Consider the following 21,068-nt stretch of genomic DNA (forward strand, 5'->3'; position numbering starts at 1 on the left):
TGGAGATTTCAGACAAGTCAGGACTTGGGCTGCTGTTTCCCAGACTCCTGTTTTTAGCTGCTGACAATAATAAATTATAGTAATGAGTAATGCTTATCGTGTCTCATGCCTCACTCTCTGACAAAGCAGCAGGACAGAGAGCACACTCAAACCATGGTGAAGGAAGTAAGGACCACCCTTGGAACCCTGTGTTATCTGTATGCAGCAGGGAGGAAAGCTGCCTGTTTGGTTCAGATTATTTTAGGTAAAAGCCCAGTCAGAAGAAAATCTGGCAGCTGGATTTCTCCCTCCCTGAAAACAACTGAACATGCTCAATGGGAAGCATAGGGCAGAGAGCAAGCCCCAGACCCAGCCAACACCAGGGCTGCAGCCTGGCTGGAAGTCCCTGAGAAAGACCCAGCCACACTGGAGGGATGTCACGGCAGGAAGGAGGAAGTCTTCTCTAGCTTGCTGTTAACCTGCAATATTAGTTTTATGTTAGCAAAGTTGTCACCATTATGAGTGGATAATTACCTGTAGTTGTCTTCACAAATGATCTTAAAGTTTCGCTCTTCTAAGATGCTTATTAACTTCTGAATGGAATGACCTGAGCAGGATTCACTGTAGAGAGAAGACTTCAGTTACTTGTGTTCCTTGTGTGTACAAAATGCTCACCTAAATTCCACATGCTTTATTATAGGTAAGATTCTTTAAAAGCTTGTTTGCTAATGTGCTATAAAGTCCATTGGGTTTGTGGAACTTTGCTACCATTGGGCCTTTGCTGGTAGAAACTATGGGATGTTCAGCTGTGCATCTTGCATGAGAGCTTCATGCAGGAGGACATCTGTGGGAAATGACCCAGTCCCATTCCCAGTTAGGGTGCTCTAGAACTGCTCCTTTGCTGCTGGTGGCTTCCATCCACAGCAGCACAATATAAGGCTCATTGAAATCTGTGAAAGGGCAAAAGGATCAAGTCCTCTGTGTGATAAGAAAAGGCCAATCATGAAAGCCAGCAGCCAAGTCTCAGATAGGAAGTAAGATAGGAGGACACTGATAGAAAGCATGGGAGGAAGCAGCTACCTCCTGTCTGACTCAGTTTATGGCTGCTGCTGCTGCCCTATTTTGACAAGAGGCTGTTTCAACCACTATTGCTTTGGTAGGAGCCCTAACTTGTGTATTTCTTTCCCATCCAGGTAAAGGTTTAATGAAACATGTAGCACTCTCATACCTACAAAATCTTTATCTCTATGCTTAATTTAATTTAATAGCCCAAGGGCCCCAAAGCTGTAGTCAGAGGTTTGACAAGTGTCATAGGCACAGACAGAGACACAGCAAAATACTTGCTACCTCACGGTAAAAATCATCTCCTCATCCAGAGTATAGGACACATTTCTACTGCTGGGGGCAAATCCAGTTCCTAACATATGACATTAGTGGAAAGCAAAGCAAGCTCTTTTTTGTTCACTAGACTTGACAAGCTATCAGTGATTCAACATGGAATACAAACCAGAAGATATAAGGAATACATACTATTGGGACTACCCTTCCTCTCTCTCCTTGGAAGCAAGAAGAAAATAAAAAGGGAATTGCTATGAACTTGTCACAGGAGAAGGATGTGTCCAGCAAGCGGGCTGGCAGGGCACTGTCTTTTTGAAGCTGTTGAGGGGGAGCATGATGGCTTTTCTGATGTTGGGAAATCATGGGACAAAGGATCCAGTGCAATGTCTGGGGAAACGGATGTAAAGATTAGTCGATGTCCTTTTCTTCACCAAACCTTTATGCAAAGGACGACAAGAGTAAGTCTGGTATGCTGACCCCAGCATAGATGCACACCTGTGAACCATGGAAGGTATGTCAGCTCATGTGGAACGGGGACATTTCTGGGTGTCTGGGCTAAAGGGAGGGGCTGCAACACTGGAGCTGGAATTGTGTCAGAGAGTGAGGCTGTCTGACCAAGGTCCACACTCCTTCCTAAGCAGCACTGCATCATCACAGCCTGCTTCCTGATCCGCGGCGCCAAGGCTGCTGTTTCTGTCATGGAGATCCTTAAGAACGGGGGAAACTGTGGCAGTGCATTATGACGATGGGAGCCACAGAACTGGCTGTGAAAGGAGGGGTCAAAGGCACAGAGCCTCATGCTTAGTGCTTGAAATGTGATAGATCTGCAAATGAATCTAATTGGGATGAAAAAGATCACTCAGAAAGGCTCAGATGTGATTTGAGGTCACTGTTCTGGTATCAGTAATTCCATGGTAAGCATTTCAACCACAGATTTGTTCTTAAAAATCACAGACTCATTTAGGTAAGAAGGGACTGCTTGACATCACCTAGTCAAACCAATATGAGCTGGAGAAGGTTGCCCAGGTCCCAGTTACGTTTTGAGTATGTCCACAGATGGAGACTCCACAACCTGTTCTGGCAGTCAAAAATGGCTGTGCTCAGGATAATTATGCTGTTCCTGTGGACAAGTATATTTCCCAGCTGTTTACCCTTGCAAACAGCCTGGTCTCTGACTTCAGTGCTGCACCCATAGCAAAGATCTGTAGGAGCTCAGTGGGGTTAAGAGGAACTTAAAGGTCATGGGACCTCTAGAAAGCAAGGGAAATGTCATTGTGTCTTAGCTATAACTAAGTTGTCTTAGCTATAACTTAGCAGTACCTACAAAAAACAGTAGAGGAAACAACAGTACAAACGTTATTCTTTCCTGCAGAGTAAGCATCTAAAGGGTGAACATAGAGCAGATTTCATGAGTTTAAGACAATGTCACTGTCAGATGTGAGCTGTGCCCCATGCCTTCCACACACTGCTCATCACTGTGCACCAGTGTGACTTACCTCTGGGGTCCACCAATGTCTTGCATAAGCCAAATGTGCACTTCAGAGACTTTATCTGGATTCAGGTTAAGGACCTCAATACTTCCAAAGATGCTGTAAGAATGGAGCACAAAACAGCAAAACACTCTTAGTTATCTCAGAAAGATGTAGAGAGTACACTCCCCAAATACCAGTGTTTATTAGTGCTGCTATTACACTCAGTAGAGAGAACATCATCTTGCCAATGGATTTTCATAGATTATTTAATTGCCTTATGGTCAAATGTTTTCTCCCCATTCCTGTTTCACTTTCAGGAGGACTTCTGAAACTGTTTGCAGACAGAAACAAGCTGAACTTCTGCCATCTTTAATGCCTCTTCTCCTGTTTGGTTTCCTGGCTATTGATTTGGTTTGGTGCCAGGGAAATGACCATGGCTCTTTCCTCAGAGAGCATATTCTTCCTCTTTTGATATTAATCAAGACTGCACTTCCAGCCAGGCAGCCCAAGGATGCACAATCTAGTGGGGTAAAACCAAAGAAATTGTAATAATCAAGTTACTTTGTGCAGTGAGAGGGCACTGGATACCCCATCTACATACCCTCGGAAAGATTTCAGTTACAGTGTCTGTACAGAAGGAGTTAAAAGAATCAGGTTTACATCAGCCAGTGGTGAATTTACCAAAAAGCCTTCTGCACTGGGACTCACAGGCAGACACACCACATGCAGCCCCACAGAAACACGAATGATTGTGTGCTGAGTGAATACCTGCTGCTTCTGAAAGCTCCAGCTTCTATTGATCCATTCAGCATCACCTGAACCACACCACATGCTGATTCTGCAAACTGAACAAAACAAATGGACATTATACTCTGACCCTACATGCAGTGCCAAGTCAGACTTGGGGCTGGTAGAATTCACTGGTGTCCTCAAAACTGTCTAATACAAGCAGAGGATCTGGGCAATATTTTTGCAGAACATTTCAGTGCAAAAAAAAGCCTCCAAAGTCTATGGCAAAAGTGTGATAAAGCCTCATTAGGGAGCTATGAATTGACTGTCTAAGGTTGCATGGGATTGGTACAGCAACTTGGCTGGTTTCAGTCTCCATAGGGCTTTCCAGAGCCCCAGCAGTGACAACTGTCTGTAGTAATTCACAATAATCCTATGACTGCTTTAGCTCCGGAAGTAAGGTCAAGCCAGAACAGAGGTACCACTAGTTTAAGGACACACAGACCATGACATACTTGTTTCCTTGTGACTCATGCTCTTTGTTCTTTTGTGGCTTGGGATTTTTCTCTCTTGGTATTTTACTAAAACTCATCACTGAGTTTTGTTTGATTTGATTTTTGATATACTGGATCATGTAATCACTGCTTTTTTATTCTTTACAACTCACGTCCAAATATTTAAAGTCTACTAAGGTCTATAAAGTACTTACTCTAGATATATAATCCATTGATAAGACAAAGAATTTTTAAAAAACTTTATGCAGGTGACTGTACTTATCAAATCTTTCATCTCCTCTTAAATAGTGTGGCTCAAACTCAGATCTTGAGAGCTGCAAAGTTTCAAGAAGGAAGGAAGCCTGCACCTGAGCAAAAGCTCAGTCTGTATGGTGGTTTTATCTCTCCCAGACTCTGGAACTGACCCATTTTCATTTCCAGTTTACCCACAAAACAATTTCTTTTTTTTATGGTGAGTAGACTTTTTCTTACATACATGAGAGCTGGAGCATACAGGAATGCTTGTTTTCCACCTGAGCAGTCACCTACTGATAGTCATACCAAGGGTGAAACCTTGAGAGACATGTAAAATTAAAGTTATACAGGACATCAGGTTTTTCTCTGGCCCTTTGTTCCCATAAAGTGCTGACTCAACAAAGCCAGGCTAATTGTTTAGCTGGGACCAGCAGGATCTCATTCTTGTGATGGGAGCTGGCATGTGTCTATGGGTGGGGACATCACAGGAACCCTGCCAGATACTGATGTGGGAGGATGTGCTCTTCAGGCTTATACCAGGAAGTGCAAGGGGATTCTCAGCCTCTTGGAAAACTTCTGTGCCAATTTGGGTACTGCTTTCCACATTAGCATGCTAAAATATATTTTACTGTATCAATTTAAGTCCTGTGATTTAATTAAGGTGATTGCTATAATTGTGAATATTACTTGCAGAGCTCCAGCTCTCTGCCAAGGGTTGTTCTAGACACTGACACTCAGGCTCTGTCCACAAAAAGAATGCCCAAACTATAAGGACATTAAATACTGTACATTAAATATGGGACCTTGGATTCCAACACAATGATTTTTGACATCGGGAGCTAAAGCTTTTGTCAACTTCTACTATTCCATGTTTTAAGTCCAATCTGCAATATCATTTTTTGGCAATGTCAGGAACTTAGCGCACTTCTATGCTTTTGGATTCAGGGAGATTTATTCTAGATCTCACCATCTTGGATGCCATTTTCCAGAACACAGAGCCAGGGTTGCTCTCACATTCACTTCGTTTCGGACAAGATTCATAGTTGATTCCTGAGAAAAAATACATTTATAGAATAGCTAAGGTTAGACTGAATATTTTTGCAAGGCTTATGTGGCTTTGTGAGCAAAAAGATTTGCCCTCTACCAAGAAGACTACATGAGGAGAGGGCTCTAAGAGGAAAAGGAATTTGCATCTCTTCAAAGGTCTTCCCATTTGCTCACAGTCTTTTCAGGGAGGGAGTTGCAGACCCCATACCAAAAATAATTCTCAGAAAACTGAGAAGGGAAAACACACAGTCCCAAATGTGAGAAACAGGTTGGCTCTTGACAAGTGCTGTCTGATTGCATGGAAAAATTAAGCTTTGCCCAACATTTTCAGCAATTCCAGCCCAGTTTAAAGCCTTAAGCACCAACCCAGGAGTCATGTGGGCAGTGATACCCCCAAGGCACCTGCACACTGCCCCAGCACTTTGACTGGCCTGTGGCCAGGTCCTGTTTGAATGACACTCCTGTTTTGCAGTTTGTCCCACAGGAGTCACAGGGTGGAAGCAAGGAAACTAAGTAAAGAGGTCTAGATGTCACCATAGTTCAAGCAACATCTTGGTGTTAAAATAACATCCAAAGCTGTGGTTTTTAATCTAATCTGAGAAATAGGTATTATTTTCAGACTTCCAAAATATTGGACAGTTAAGGTTTTAAACTAAATCACTAGAAAAGAATGTGAAAAGGATTGTGTTTAGGTGTCGATTACCTGGGGCAGAGGGGTCTCCACACCATGAAATTCTATCAGCCATATAACCCAACAAGGTGTCCTCCAAGGTAAGGAAATTTTGGTTGGATTTTGTATAACGATGAACAAGGTCATTTGTCTTGCTCCAAAACAGTGACTGTGAAATAAGGTACAATGTCTGGTGAGTGATAACTATACTAGAGCTGGTCAGAAGTTTTTTCAGGAGAAAACCAGAAGGTTCATGATAACGAAGGAGTTTTAGTTTATATTAAAATGCAGCAAGTTCACCCTGGTGAGTCAGTTCTTATTTGAACACTCTCATTTGCAAAGTATTTTGGGTGGGGTTTTTTTTGTGGAACGGGACATGTTTCGCTTTTAAAGGATTTTGAAAGAAAGGTTTGACTAGTTCTCATAGGATATATACCAAATTTGTTGTTTGCTTTTGAGCTGCATATGGAAGAACAGCTTTCTGGAAGCAGTGTCCCTCTAATGACATGATGGCTTGCTCCTTACAGAGAGCCATATGCTCAGGGAACAGGGACATTTGTGTCACTTCACTGGGATGATCTTGGTACTGGCTTGAGGCAAGCCTTACACAGGGATGATTCCCAGCAATAGGGCATGGACAGGGTTACGGGGGGCCAAAGGTGTAACCGCAGGACTGTGGCAATAAGTGCAAAAGCAAAATATCATCCTCACCAACCTACAGACCCTCACAGTTGTTATGGATGAGATCCCACCGCTCAGAACACTGCCCAGACCTGCCATGCCACCACAGCCCACCATGCATTGTTACCTTGTTACAGGGAATAGGATGACTTGCTAGCTCCATCAAAGGCTGATAATCTTCTGCTGTGATATTACAGGGATTCTTGTAAATGAATGCATCTTTCAATGATTCCCATATTTTTAGGCAATCCTTATCTCTGCCGAAAGATTAAAACATAGTTAATAAATATTTATGAGTATTTGTGTCTGTGAAAGGTTCTCCCTCTGTTCTAGTCAAACACTCTGGACCAGATGTTAAAAGAATTCCAACTATGCTCAGGCACCAAATATATGATCCATTACAAAAGCAGAGTATCTTCAGCAGAGTAAATATATACTGAGGAATAAACAGTTCCAAATCATCTTTCTCTCTCTCCTGCATTTCAAATTACTGTTTATTGCAATATCCAAATGTCATCTATGTTCTTATCCCTTAAAATGATCCATGCTGATTTCACATAACCAAAAGATCAAATTTCTTGATTATTCATACCAAATCATGAGAAGCAAATAGCTTCTCAGACTATAGGTTGTACATTTTAAAAGTATGGCCAAAGGATGCTATCCCCTCAGATACAGCAAGCCAAAAATATGCCCATGTGTCTCCCTGCAGAGAGTTTGACCCTACAGAAAAAAATCTGTAAAATAAAACTAAATTTAATATAAATTTTATCTAAAACAAAAGCAGTGATTTAGCTGTTTGGGACCAAACCAAAAGCAGAGTTTTAGCTGAGATTATTTTTGTTCATGCACTAATTTGCAGCTATTGGCTTTGCTAGAGGCATGGTGGATTTGCTCACGTAAAACCAGGATCCAGATCAGGTACCACTGTACATTGCTGTCTGAAACTGAGCCTGGGAGCAGGGACAGGGCACGTCAGCCTGGAGGGTCTCCAGCTAAATGGCCAACTGAGGCAGCTCTGGTGCATCCCAAATTTCCTTTCATGTCATGCCAGTCTGTTACAGAGCCAGCCCCAGTTGCATTAGGGACCACACCTCTCTTTTATATGAACCAAATTTACTTCTTGGTAAATAAAGATGAGTAACAATGATGATTTTTAACAGGACTATTATCTTTCATTCAAGAGCCTAAATGCACTTTCAGTTACATCACTGTAGAATTAAGAAGCCAAACTGTGGATGCTGCAGGGAGCACGGTCATTGTATTGCTGTTGCACTCTTGTGTCAGCAAGAATTCATGTTTTACTTAGCAGGATTTAACTTGGGTGTATTAAATTTTGTCCTGGAGGAACCTTTCTCTGGCTGCAAAGTGTAAATAACCCACAGAGACCATGCAAACCCACATGCAAACTTTGGTACTTTATTTAGGGGTTGGGAAGTTGTAAATACCTCTCTCTGCCACCAAGGATTACAACATGGAGACACTGAATCATCCAAAAGAGAGGGCTCCTGCTGACTGAGGGGTGACATTATAGAAATGCAGCTGTCCCCTTTGCTCTGCACTGTCAATGGTATCATAAAGATAATTTGTAGGGCTTGGCTGGAAGCACAGGCACATCTCATAGACATTTATATGGCTCACACTTTCTAATTTGTCAAATGATTTGTCCTCCAGGCAGTAATTTTTTTCTTTTTTTTTAAGCTACTCCTGAAATCTGCTTTATATAAGAGCGTTAACAGCCACAGGTGACAGCTGGGTACCTGGTGATCTATCCTTTCATGTGGCAAAATTTTTATGCTGGGTCTCAGAATACAAAATATTTTTCAAGAAACCATAAAAAAAACCATGCTTTTTTTTATTTCCAAAGTAGAGAAGTAGGAGATAGACACAATATAAAGCATTTCTGCTGCTAGGCTCAACTCACAGCCATGAGAGGCACAAAGAAAACCATCCAGGAGATTCATGATCATGCCAAGACAGTTTGTTGAGTCACTAATCCAAAGCATCAATGTTCTGTCCTTTCAAGACACCAAACTCAGCACTGGATGATGTCTGTCAGTGTCACCAATACCTGAGAGAAGAGTCTTTATGCACAGTCCTGGCAGAGCTAAGCCAGACTGTATCTTTAATATCACAGAAGTTTGTAGGTCATAACCTGCAAACGGAGGAGTCTCTACTACAGCTGCTAATCAGTGTGGTACTGTTAGCTGTAGCACACAGAAGAATGGTAAGTCACAAAGATGGGCTTTTATGGAAACTAGGCAATTTCAGCATTGTTTTAGAAATAAAAGCACAGATCATCAATGTAAAAAAAAATACAAAAGCTAAACAAACTTTTATTTTTGCTGTTTTCAACTATCAACATGTATTTTTTTACAAATGAATAACAATAAGTAATTGATTTGCCACTGGAAAGCTATTTCTCTGATATGAAGCACAAATTTTATCTCACATCCTCAAGAGACTACCGGGCACATAGAACTGTGATTTTGGTTTACATATGATAAGCACTGAGAAGATTTGAGGACCTGCAAATCCCAGCTCCAAGAAGACATGCCATTCTTTCCAGTCTCACTGTTGAGGTAGACTCTGTTAATAAGGTTTCACCTGATCCTTTTTCCAGCACAGAAAGAAAATATTTGTCTGGTATGCCGCATTTAACTCACACTGAGTAGAGGTGAGGGCAGAGACCTGGTGTAGCTCTAGGCCTTCTGAACCAATATAAGAAGTTTTCTGGCATGTGGTATGCTAAAAATTCCAGCAAGAACAATTTCAGGTTGAACATATGCCTTGCCAAAAAAATGCCGGAGAAACAAACTTTTCTCTTAAGGCTGCTCCCAAGTCATAGAATGTGTTGACTTAGTTTTCTTTCTGGATATACAAAAGAAAGAAAACCATCTCTGCAAAAGAGATCCTCACTCTACCAGTTAATAAAATGCATCCAATTCAGATAATTCTGCTGTGGGCCTTGGGTGCTCTCTTTCTCTGGTTTTTGTTTGTGTATTTTGGGTTGTATATGAAATAATTCTGCATCCTATCTGCAAATATCATAATGTCATCTCTTTCGGCATAATGGATTTCTTCCTTTGAGGCTAACTTTGTTTATGCTGAAATATTTAAGGCCTTTTTTTCTACTATAGACTCTGAAATATTAAATCCAAATTCATTGATATGTAACATAAATATACTCTAAATTTGTGTTTAATTTTTTCAAGTTTTATTTTTATGAATAGAGTCTGGGCAATGCTGGTAATAGTGAAATAATAACTAACTGAAAGAACGCTGTGAAATCTATAAACTTGAAAACTGCAACCTTTTTCTGGAAAACAAGGATTGAAGAACTTGCCGTAAGACATTTTTGAGCCAGAGACTCTACCCTGAACTCAGTATAGCATACAATAAGGGCTGGGATACAAATAAACTTTTCCATATTAAATCCAAATGTTATACATACTGCAAAGCATATCCTCCATTTGTCCCTACATTGGGATAGAATTTGCATTTTCCAATAAATTTGAGTATTTCTATCCATTTGCCTTGTATATGAATATCACATTAATCTTATCAAGTGAAAGCTGGGGCCAAGAATATTTCCATTAGCATCTATCCCAGCAGCCAAATTTTAATGTGCATATTAGAAAAATGGACAGCTTCTGCATCATTATTTCTTGCATATCTATACACTGGTCAGGCTAACCTTGAAAGAGTAGCCTTACACTGGACGAATGGGATGGCATTGAGCTATCTGGTAAATCACTGTTTTTTTTTCTTTGCTTTACAATTTTATTTTCTTTTCTTCAACTGGACATGACGGAGCAAATTTATCCCAAATTGAAACTGATTTAATTGGTTTAATATCAAGGATAAGTTTCATCCTGCTGATTTCAGTTACACCATGAACAATGTCTTACTCTCAGTTCAGCACTGGGTTGACACTGAATGCTGAAAATATCTTAAGAAGGGCAGCGTTCCCTCGGGCTGTGTTGCCTCTAGTTTTCTACTCAAGAATTTGATAGAGATGCTTCAAGTATGGGACCCATTTCAAATTTACAAGTAAAGAATTACTTCCAGACTTTGTTCTGAAGAACTCAACCAACTCTGCCCATGTTTTCAAATCACCCTTCCAGGCAGAGACACTTCACTGGTGAGACCTGTTCTCCCCTGCAATCAATATCAGCTTTTCCAAGGTCCAGAATTTTATTTCTAAAGCATTGCAATGGCTTCAGGACAGCCTGAAATTTTAATTGTGGCTCTGTGGTGACGCTCTGAAGTTAGAGCTGGAAACAGTTCCCTGAGCCCATGTACCTAACCCGTGCAGTGATCAAACCTCTGAAACTTGTGTAAGAAAGTCCTTTTCACTTGCTACCACGGCAAGCCAAAACTGTGATGAACCTAAGCACTCAGAAATCTGACCCTTTAAAAAGTCAGCAAGATATTTGTGGTTATAACATAGCTCCTCAAAGACATAAAGCCAGTTGTCACTCTTCTGGGGATCTACGGCATGGGCTTCACCTGTAAAAGCCCAGATATCTCAGAAGGAGAATGCACATCAAAGGAACGAAACGGCACAGCAACATTTCTGCATCTAACAGACCCCTCTTTGCCTGTGTCAATTTATCTGCTGCATTTTGGTAAGCTGTGGTGGCTGTAGACAGCAGTGAAATCTGTACATCCATATCCAATCTGTTTTTCATGCGAGCTTATGTGTAGCTATGTCTTTATGTCCGAGATTATGCAAGGAACAGTAACATTTATGCCTGTGTTGAGAAGAAGCCCTCTGTAACTCAGAACCCTTTTGCTACCTTTTCTGCCCTAAACATTTCTGGGGTTTTATTTCTTCAGCTTTCCCGTCTCTACTTCCAGCCTTGCCGTGTCTCACTGCTGCTTTGGAGCAGATTGATTGGAGCTGCTGGCAAGGACAGCCCAGGCAGCTGTGGTCGGCCGTCTCCGGAGTGAAGCTGAGCTGGAGCTAAAAGCAAGGAGAACACTGCCATCAGGCGGGAGAAGGAGCTCCCCAGGAGCAGCAGCTGAGGTCAGCCCCAAAGGCGCGGGTTCCTCATGCCTGGTGACAGCGCGACACATCTCCAGGGCACGGAGTTAGAAAATGGGGCCGTGTGTACGAGGGATCGGCTTCCTTCTTGTTAGTGCAGCACCTAAACCCTCCCATCAGGTGTCTTTGTCCTAAAAATCAGACAGATGTGAATTAAGAGAGGTCAGCCAAAACACTGTCGTTGCTGAGGGTTTGAGGACACTACTGTCTGCTGGTTTTAGCCTTAGGATAATAGAAGGGGGGAAAATCAGCAAGGAAAAAGATGAAGGAAAAAATTAGGCCTGTCAATCTCTGTGTCTTCAATAAGCACAAGCCTCTCGTTCCCCATTTAGCTTAATTACTGCAAAGTGTCTGCCACCATAACGCTTAAGGTAACAGACTTCTGTCAACATGAAAATGACATGCTTGAGTTTTTTGGCAGCTTGATTTGGTAAGTATTGCTTTCTGCTAGTTAGATAGTTCAAAAATCAGTAAACAAAGCATTGGAGGAACTGACTGGGGATAGAGAGGGCGACCCAGAACCCTGCCTCAGAGAAAGGTGACTTCTGGAAAGGCTGCCTGTAGGCAGAGCAATTAAATTCTGCATGGCAAAGAGGGGGAGCCTGGAGGTCTGGAAAAAGTACTGAGATTGCTGCTGGGTGCACCTCAGGGCTTTGTATGATCCTGTACAGGGAATGACCTGGAGCAAGTAACAGCTCCTCATCACACCAGTCCTTCACCTTTGGCAGCAATAAGAAGATTTTTAAGGGCAGGAGTATTTGTGGCTTTGGTTTATAGCTCCCAGAGTATTTTATGTGAGTCGGGAATTGGTGCTGCAGGACAGCACTGAGCCTTATCACCCTTCCGGGAAGGGTCGAGCCAAGAGGTGGCAGCTGTAACCAGTGAAGAGTTCATCTACATAAGCAGATTGTTTCACTGCCTGGATTTCAGCCTCCCTGGGTGAAAAACAAGCTGCGAAAGCAGATGGTGTTTTCAGAGATGCTCTGTAAGTGGAACAGAGCCTCCAGAAGGGCAGAAGTCTCACCTGGACTGCATTTTGACAGAGGGTAATAGTTGCTCTATAGTTTAAGTTTCCAAGTGAGGGCCATGTCATCAACAGATATAGAGGGCATAAATTTAAGCTGGCATCTCGCCCCTTGATCAGAAAGGGTATTTTTAGAAGAGTTTTAATGTTAATATTAAACTTGTAAAAACACTTCTATAACAGTGATCTAAATTAAAGTATGTCGATCTAAATTAAAGTATGTTACAGCAGGGAAATATTCAATAGCTGAATGAAGCTTTACTTTTTCCCCCCATAACATGAATTTTCACTATATTGTTTTGTTTTGTCTTGTCTTGTTTTGCTTGTTTGTTTGTTTTTAATAGAACTAAAGCTACTGGGATGTGGCATAAATGCAGTAATTTGGGAGAAATCCCTTCTTTAAGGGTGGTCTGTGTGAGCAGGACACAGACAAGGGAACAAATCAGAGATTTAGTTCAACTGTGAGTGAGCTCCTTGCTAATTCCTTATTTTGTTGTCATCTCCTGGGATGACAGAATGCATCTTCAGCATATGTTTTCAATCCTTGGACACTTGAGACAGACTTTCATTTGACCCTAGAGGGAAAAAGGATCTATTCCTCCTATCCCTATGGATAAGCAGAGTTATATTTCCTCACGGTGCTCTGAGGTGTTAAATAGCTCTTGAGTTTTAGCCGTACCTTGGCAATGACTGCTGAATGATACCACCTCTGAGTATGGGTTTTTTTCACTGACATCTCTACAGACGTTGCAGGAGAGCTGAAGCAGGGAATAGTGGGAGAGAACAGTATTCCCCTTTTCAGCAACAAGCTCATAAAAACATTTAATAATTTCAATCCTAGGGTGGTGCTATAATTTAGACAGCCACAAGACATTGCCCTGTACAGTCAATCCTATAAAATCAATAAACAAGAGAGAAGGCAAAGGACTGACTGAGAATGACTAAACAGCTGCAAAGAGTTACAGTGGAAAACTAAGTAGAGAAGTATTTCATCAGCAAATACTTCTGATTAACGCGTAGAAGGCCAGCACAGACAGAATAATATTCTCTCTAGTATCGGGGATGAAAACCAAAGGAGATTATGACTGCAAGGATATTTTAATAGAGTGATGCAATATGGGTAGACTAACCCAAATGCGAAAAAATATTTGAAATTCTGTGGAATCTTGCACCATTAAATACCTAAACACTGCACAATGAATATAAAAAGTTTGAGTATATGAGAAATAGAGAGTAATTTAATGACAATTTTTATATTATAATAACTCAATGTAGAAAACTGACAGGTGAGTTGACATATGACTATCAAAGTGAGAGATAAATTCAGATCTCAACAACATTTCTGTACTTTAGCAGTCCATTGATGTTGGCCATGGACAAAAGGCAATGTATCTTGTGACATCTCCCCCTTAAATCTGCTGGACTCTCAGACCTTGGTTTGTCTGTGGAGTTACAATATGGGAGGGTAGATTTCCCACACAGACCTGAGCCTGAGCTCTGCACATAACTGGATGGCTTTTCATAGCCTAGTAGTGGCATTTATACTCCAGAAGGGCAGAAATAAATATGCTGGTGATTAGTTATCTCAAGAACAAATACATGATAGCTACCCACTGCCCTATGAACTTGTCTCTTGCTGAAAGAAAATTAATTCTTTCTAATGAACTTCCTTTAGAAAGAGATGACAATAAAACCCAAATAGACTTCTATCTTACAGCCCTGAGTATTTATGGGAATTAGCTTTAAACTAAATGAGGACTCTCTTGAAGGACAAACTCCACAGCCAGTAGCCCTGCCTCTATATTCTCATGTACTAATCTCTGTCTATTTGTGCCTACGAAACATTATATTCCAGTTCCCCATAAAAGCTCAGTACAGCATATTTCAAGAGAAGTGTACTTTTAAGTAAGACTCAAACAATTGTTAATATTAGTAATGATGTCTTTGCTACCAAGAAATTACAAGAACAGTTGAAGTCACTTGTATACAATTTCAGGAAGAACAATGGTATAAGAAAACCTTGCTATAAACATTGAAGGACAGAAGAAATGAAAAACAGAGCTATGCATGTTTCATATAACAAAGGCTAACACAGAAAAGGTATTAAAGTCAGCACACAAGCACATGAAATAGGGAGGGGAACATTAACAGCATACACAAATGTTAGGATTTGGGTATTTTAATAAGCAGTGTGTTATTATGATGATACAGTGCCCATCTTAACGCTGAGAGACAAACATGTAGGAACAAGATATCAACACCATTTCCATTAGAGATGAGCCAAAACATTTTTTCACTGTTGTTTGTCCTAGTTTCCCAGTGGACCTCTTACAAGTCTAAAAGCATTTCCTAAGAGATGAAAGATAAGGAAGGCACCTCTGGTGATCATCTAGTCCAGTCTCTGGCTCAGAGAAGGTTGCTCAGGACCAGCATCAGTCTGGTTTTGAATTTTCTCCAAGGATGGAGCCTCCACAAAATCTCCAGTCAACGTGTTCCATTCTGTGATCACCCTCATAGTAAAAAACCCCTGTTTTTTCCCCTATGTTTAAATAGAATTTTCTGAACTTTAGTTAGTGCCCATTGCCTCTTGTCCTGCAACTGAATACCATCAAGAAAACCTTGACTCTCTCTTCTTTACTCCCCTCACCTGGTATTTATCACCTTGAGCCTTCCCTTCACCAGGCTGGACAATCTCAGCTCTCTCAACCCCTCTCTGTATCTCAGACACTTCAATCATCCTCATGGTCCTTCACCAGATGTGTTCCAGGTATGTCCCTGACTCCCTTGTAGTGACAAGACCAGAACTGGACCCAGCACTCCAGACACATCTCACTAGGGCTGAGCAGAGGGGAAAGATCCCTCTGTCCCCCTGCTGCCAATGCTCCTTCTCACGCAGCCCAAGGCACCACTGGCCTTTGCCACAAGGGCACACTGAATGGGTCATGTTCAGCTTGTCACCAGGCCCCCGTGTCCTTTCCACAGACAGTGCATATAAAGCCTTTTCTTTGCTCTGGGACCAAAAAAGATGGCACAGCAATGGTAACAGATTTTTCTAGAAAGTGTATTCTTAAAAACAAAGAAACACTAAATCCTTTGCAGTTTGATGGATATCAAATTAGGAAGCTTTAGAAATCTGCAGAGCACTCTAAGAGGGTCTAATGCCCTACAGTTGGGTAGTAATTTGTACTCTTCAGAAGACTGGTTCAGTAATGGTTTCTCTTATGTAAGGCATATTTTCTTAATGAAAAAACAAATCTCAGGTAAGTTTCAATATAATATCATGTCTACAAAAAATAAAGCTAAGATTTTTGTGACAATGAATCATATCATGGGTATTTAGTACCATGCTTGATGGGAAAGTATTAATAATCAGTGAACAAACACAAGAAAACTAGATTAAAAATGCCTAATAAAGCATAAAGGCAAAATGCAAAAGTAAGCATACAACAAGCCCCAGATGTCTTTCGGGAAGAAATTATGCTGTGAATGCAATAGTATCTCATACAAAATCATGGTCCATATGTTCTTTTTGACAAAATGTATCTCCATCTCTACAGGCTGCAAAGGAATAGAAAGCCAAAATGTGTTCATGATTGTGCAGTCAGAAGACAGCTCTCCTGGACATGCACCAACTCTTACTTAATTTAATGGAATTATAGGCTCTTAAAATTTGTTACAACAGAATTTGCTGTTAACGATAAAAACAACATTGGTTGATCTAATTATATTTAAGGGGAAAATATATTCTGTGTCCACACAAGATTGCATTAAAACTGTATTGAAATTTTACCCTTTCAGCTTCATCATCAGGTTTTTGCACTGCTTATTCAGGCACAGTAGCATTGTTGGGCCTGGCAGTTACATGTGTTATTGAAACTGCTCCCTGTCTGTGTCCTTGGTACTCTCTTCCTGTCAGAAGACAAAAATTAAGCTGGTTTGACTTCAAACAATTTTGAAATAGTATGTCCTTGCAAGGTTCTCTGGATGCAACCCTGTGCAATGTGCTCTAGGATGATCCTGCTTGAGCATGGAGGTTGGACCAGCTGACCCTCTCTGGTCCCTTCCAATCTGACCCATTCTCTGATTCTGTGTTTCTGTGAATTTACAACTGAGAAGTAACAGCAGATATGAGGGGGGAGCAGTCATTAGCAGGGAATGTAAATTCTCTCGAGCTGCAAATGTAAAATCAGTTATTTCTAGATCCAAAAAACGTATCATTTATGCTTTGGGCATTAGTGACTATGACCTTTTAGATAATGTGTCTTCTCCACTCCTTCCCCAGGTCACAAAGTGCTGATGGTTCCTGATCTCAGCCTGCCAATTCAAACGTAGTGAAGAGAAAACCTAAACCAGTTAACTTCGGCTACAGGTGTTGCCACTTTTCCTCCCCCAACAGGCACTGAGGTGCCAAACCATCATAAGCAGCATCCTCCGAGTGATGGTTGAGTTATTGTCTCACCACAACTGGTCTCTGTCAGCACGGATCTGCTGAGTGCCCTGACCTGTGCAGGTGAGCCTGCAGTGCTGAGTGCCCGCTGTGCTCCCCACTCTGCAACAGGGATAAATTCTTGGAAACTTTGCGTTGCATGAGACTGGAGGTGAGATTTGCAAGCGGCTTGTTAGCCACAAGAGGGAGTCCGTATTACTGGGAAGGAGAGGACGAAGTGATTTGAGGTCAAATTGTTTCTTCAGCTCAAACTGCCTTTGGTTTTATTCAGCCAAAACTGCCGCCCATACTGATGGCCACGCAGGATTTTTACAAGACCAGTGAAATCAGAACTTCTAGTTTCTGTTAATGTTGAAAAAGAGGTAAGACTACCAAGCTGTGACAAACTATTGCTTTGGAGCCAGTATTTTCCAGGGAATTCAAAAGAGAAATGTTGTTCTTTACTGTTAGCGTGTAGGTGTGTGACTCTATGTGCAGGGAACAAACCCTCTAAAGCCTGCTGCTATACCATCCACATTTTTGTCCTTAAAAAGAGGGCTAATATTGACAATGCTTTATTGAAGTGTTTGGTATTCCCTTCCTCTTTCTCATGAACTTTGTCATGACAACGGTTCTATGCAGGAAGACTGAGGAAATTGAATGTGTACAGATGATAACAGTCAGCCAGCCAGCAGCAGAAATAAACCTGAGGATTGTATTGCACACAGGCAGTTGAATAAAATTTTTACCAGGAGATGTTGTAATGCAGTACCAAAGAAATGTCCTTTGGTGAGCAAGTTCAATGCAGAGTTTTGATGAATTTGAAGAGTAAGCAAATCAAATCAACAAAAAATCAGGTTGTATGAGGTGGTTACAAAACTCGACTGCAGACAGCAGCAGCCCTTCAGTGGCCTCATTGGGCTGGGGTTCAGCCCAAAGATTGTACTGGAAAAGAGAAGAGCATGACCAGAGCCAGCTGGCTGGGCATGGTGTAAGGGCTCCAGTAAGCTGAGGGAGAGTGCAAGGAGGTATCCTCAAGGATTGAAGAGTTGTGATAATGAAGGTGTACACTAGCCCGTCAGAGGCCTTCTCACATGATTTACAGCACGCAGTTGCAACAGCAGAGCTAAATGGGGGCTGTAGACTTGTGAACTCTGATAAATCCATCTGTGACAGCTAGAAACAGTATAAAATCCATAGTTATATGTCAACAATCCCCCTATTTTTCAAAACCTGCCAGCTATTCCAATTTGAAATATGGCACTCCAAAACGTTGTAAATGTCACGCTCACTAACTACCACAGTGAATAGATTTTATGTTCAGAAAATATCATCAAAGGTGGAACTTACTGACTCTGATATAAAAAAAAGGTAAAAATAAAAGGAAACACCCATTAATTTCCTAAAAGCAGATCTTTTAAAACAAATGTGTGTATCAGTGTAAGATTAAAAGGGCAAGAACAGAGTATGGGCAAATTTCTGACAAAATGAAAAGATTTCTAACCAAGATAGTGAAGTTCCCATGGTGGGAAGTAGCGGCAGCAACAGTTCTGGCAGAGTATAGGGCACAGCTTGCTCAGCTCATAAGACTGCCCATATTTCTGCAGTTCCCTGCAGAAGTTCCCTGTTCCTATTCTCTTTGATTAATTGCACCACAGATCCCATACAACAGAGGATCGAAGGCCTACATTAATGATGAAAGAGAGATGGATGAAAGATCCCACTCTTTGATGTGTCCTAAAGGCACCCATGTCATTATCAGAAAGCGCCAGTGACAGAAGTGGTTGGTTACATCACAAACTGCACAGAGCGCTGCGGTCAGAAATGAGCAATCTTGGGTTTGATTCCCAGAAAAGCACCTAGATTTAATTCTCCATTCATGAAACCTCTGAACATTTCAGATGTACAAAACAAGCATATTTTTCTTCTTCTGTGCTCTATGCCTTGGAAACAATTGTCTCTTAAATAAAATAAAACAAAAAAGGGTCCTACTATACAGAAGTCATTGAATCTGAAAGAAAGTGAGCTCACAGCCACAAAGATAATTAAATATTGTTGGATTATGAATAGCACAAAATATTACCCCTTGTAATAACAAACTTTTTAGAAAACTTGTGATCATGGATTTGTGATACTTTTAAAGTTGTCCTTGAATTAATTGCCTAAACAAATCATCCCTAGTGATATTCTTGGTCCAGATTCAGACTGTGTTGCCAGTGAAAACATACGTGGCAGTGGCTGAAAGCATATTCACACAAAAGTGGCTTTCACATCTTCAGCACCCCAATTTGAATGAAATGTGCCCATGTAATAAAGCCTATTAGGCTTGAAGACAATATCAGATTTAAATATTGAGTGTATACTTCTTTAACAAATAAATGTATCCTATTAGAAACATGCATATGATTTTGCAAGTTTCAGGAGCATTTAAATTTTATTTGTAAAAGAATCTTTCTTCCCCTCACTAAAGCCACTCAAATATTTAATGTAAAGCATGAATAAGTCTCTGTGCCCTCAGGTCATGATTTTCCATGTGACCCTTCAAATACTGCAAATCAGCTTTTTCATGCAGCACAGGATATCCAAAGCCAAAAGAAACCCAAATGCAAGCAAACTATAATCAGCTTTGTTCTCATCAGCTCAATGTCATGAAAACAAGTGGTGGCAATTGCCTTTTTTACAACAAAGACCAGGATGGTTCTGTCACCTGGCCAAGGTGTGGGGCAGCCCCACAGCACCCAGGCCAGGGCGCTGGAAAAGTCTGCCAGAGGCTCACTGCAGACACAAAGCAGCATGGCTGGTGCCACAGAAGGGATGGATGGTTCCCTGCTGAGAGACCCTGGCTACTCTGGCTCCTGTCCTGAGGGTCTGGGTGCCCCAGTATCCCGTTATTTCATATTTTCCCTTTCTCTGCAAAGAAAGGGATCAGAAAATCAGTTCTCAGCTCTAATACACTATTGCAGACCTGGGCCCATGGAATCTCTTCTGCAGGAGAGGAGGGATGGGCTGCCTGGGGTGTTGCACTACCCACTGTGATGTGCTGAGCAAGGACCACCTCCGGGCTAAGGTGTTGCCTGGGACTGCTGAGCTGGTATTGTGATCCACCTCTATTTCTCCATGCAAGCTGTCTGTGCTCATCGGGAAGTCTTACCCACATGCTAAAAACATCAGTTTTGAATAACCCCAAGGTACTTCTCAATGTTTTTCTAACATTTTTGTCTGTCCTATAAATCTGTGTTGAACCTTCTCCTTTCCCTCCCTCCTGTGTAGTTTTGGTTACAGGACTGCAGTGTCACATTACACGATTTTGGCAGATCAGCTGTACAGCAAATTGCTTCACCTCCATGTACTCAAACCTGTTAGAATTCAAGCTTTTATTTCAGCAGGCATTGGGGAAGTTGCGAAAAACATTATTATGTTTTGACATAGGATTACTGTTAGTTTTATTGCCTCTCCAGGTAGTTTCCTTAAAAAGCCACCGCTGGGGCACCGAATTTCTGCCTGTACATTTTTCTACGAAGCAGGAGTCTTAAGCCCCTGATTTCTCCCTGCCACTGCAAACCCAGTGGTCACGGCCAGGTGGAGGAGAGAGACAGTTCTGTTCACCTCACACCTGAGGCGTGACCCAGACCTCTACTCACCCCAGCTCTGGGTACTGCGCCCTGATGTAGTTGTAGCATCTTCCCAGGATGACTTCTTGCAAGTTCTTGGTGGTCCCCCTGTCCTTCCACTTCAGCATTTTGACCTCGTGCCTTCCATGGGTCAGGAGAGAGGCCAGCACCACGGCGAGGACGAGCGCGGCCAGCAGGACCACGATCCCCACCAGGAGGACGGTGCGCTGCCGCGTCCGGGCAGAGCCCTGCTGCAAGGGCATCGCGCTGAGGGGCGGCGGCAGCTGCTCCG

The 21,068-nt window shown here is 41.7% G+C and overlaps 1 protein-coding gene across 1 annotated transcript in view; it reads right to left on the minus strand.

The window, feature by feature from the left end:
* The window catches only part of CD38 (CD38 molecule), a 22,713-nt gene extending 1,651 nt beyond the window's left edge, over positions 1-21,062 (minus strand). The window contains exons 1-7 of the mRNA XM_008645039.2: positions 20,807-21,062; positions 6,793-6,922; positions 6,018-6,153; positions 5,235-5,317; positions 3,558-3,634; positions 2,814-2,906; positions 514-600 (exon numbers count right to left, since the gene is read on the minus strand). Coding sequence (XP_008643261.1) covers positions 514-600; positions 2,814-2,906; positions 3,558-3,634; positions 5,235-5,317; positions 6,018-6,153; positions 6,793-6,922; positions 20,807-21,039 — 839 coding nt within the window. The 5' untranslated portion in view covers positions 21,040-21,062. The remainder of the gene's footprint in view (positions 1-513; positions 601-2,813; positions 2,907-3,557; positions 3,635-5,234; positions 5,318-6,017; positions 6,154-6,792; positions 6,923-20,806) is intronic.
* Positions 21,063-21,068: the final 6 nt, after the last annotated feature.

The sequence above is a fragment of the Corvus brachyrhynchos genome, unplaced genomic scaffold (genome assembly GCF_000691975.1).
Source record: "Corvus brachyrhynchos isolate BGI_N302 unplaced genomic scaffold, ASM69197v1 scaffold80, whole genome shotgun sequence".
NCBI classification, from domain to species: Eukaryota; Metazoa; Chordata; class Aves; order Passeriformes; family Corvidae; genus Corvus; species Corvus brachyrhynchos.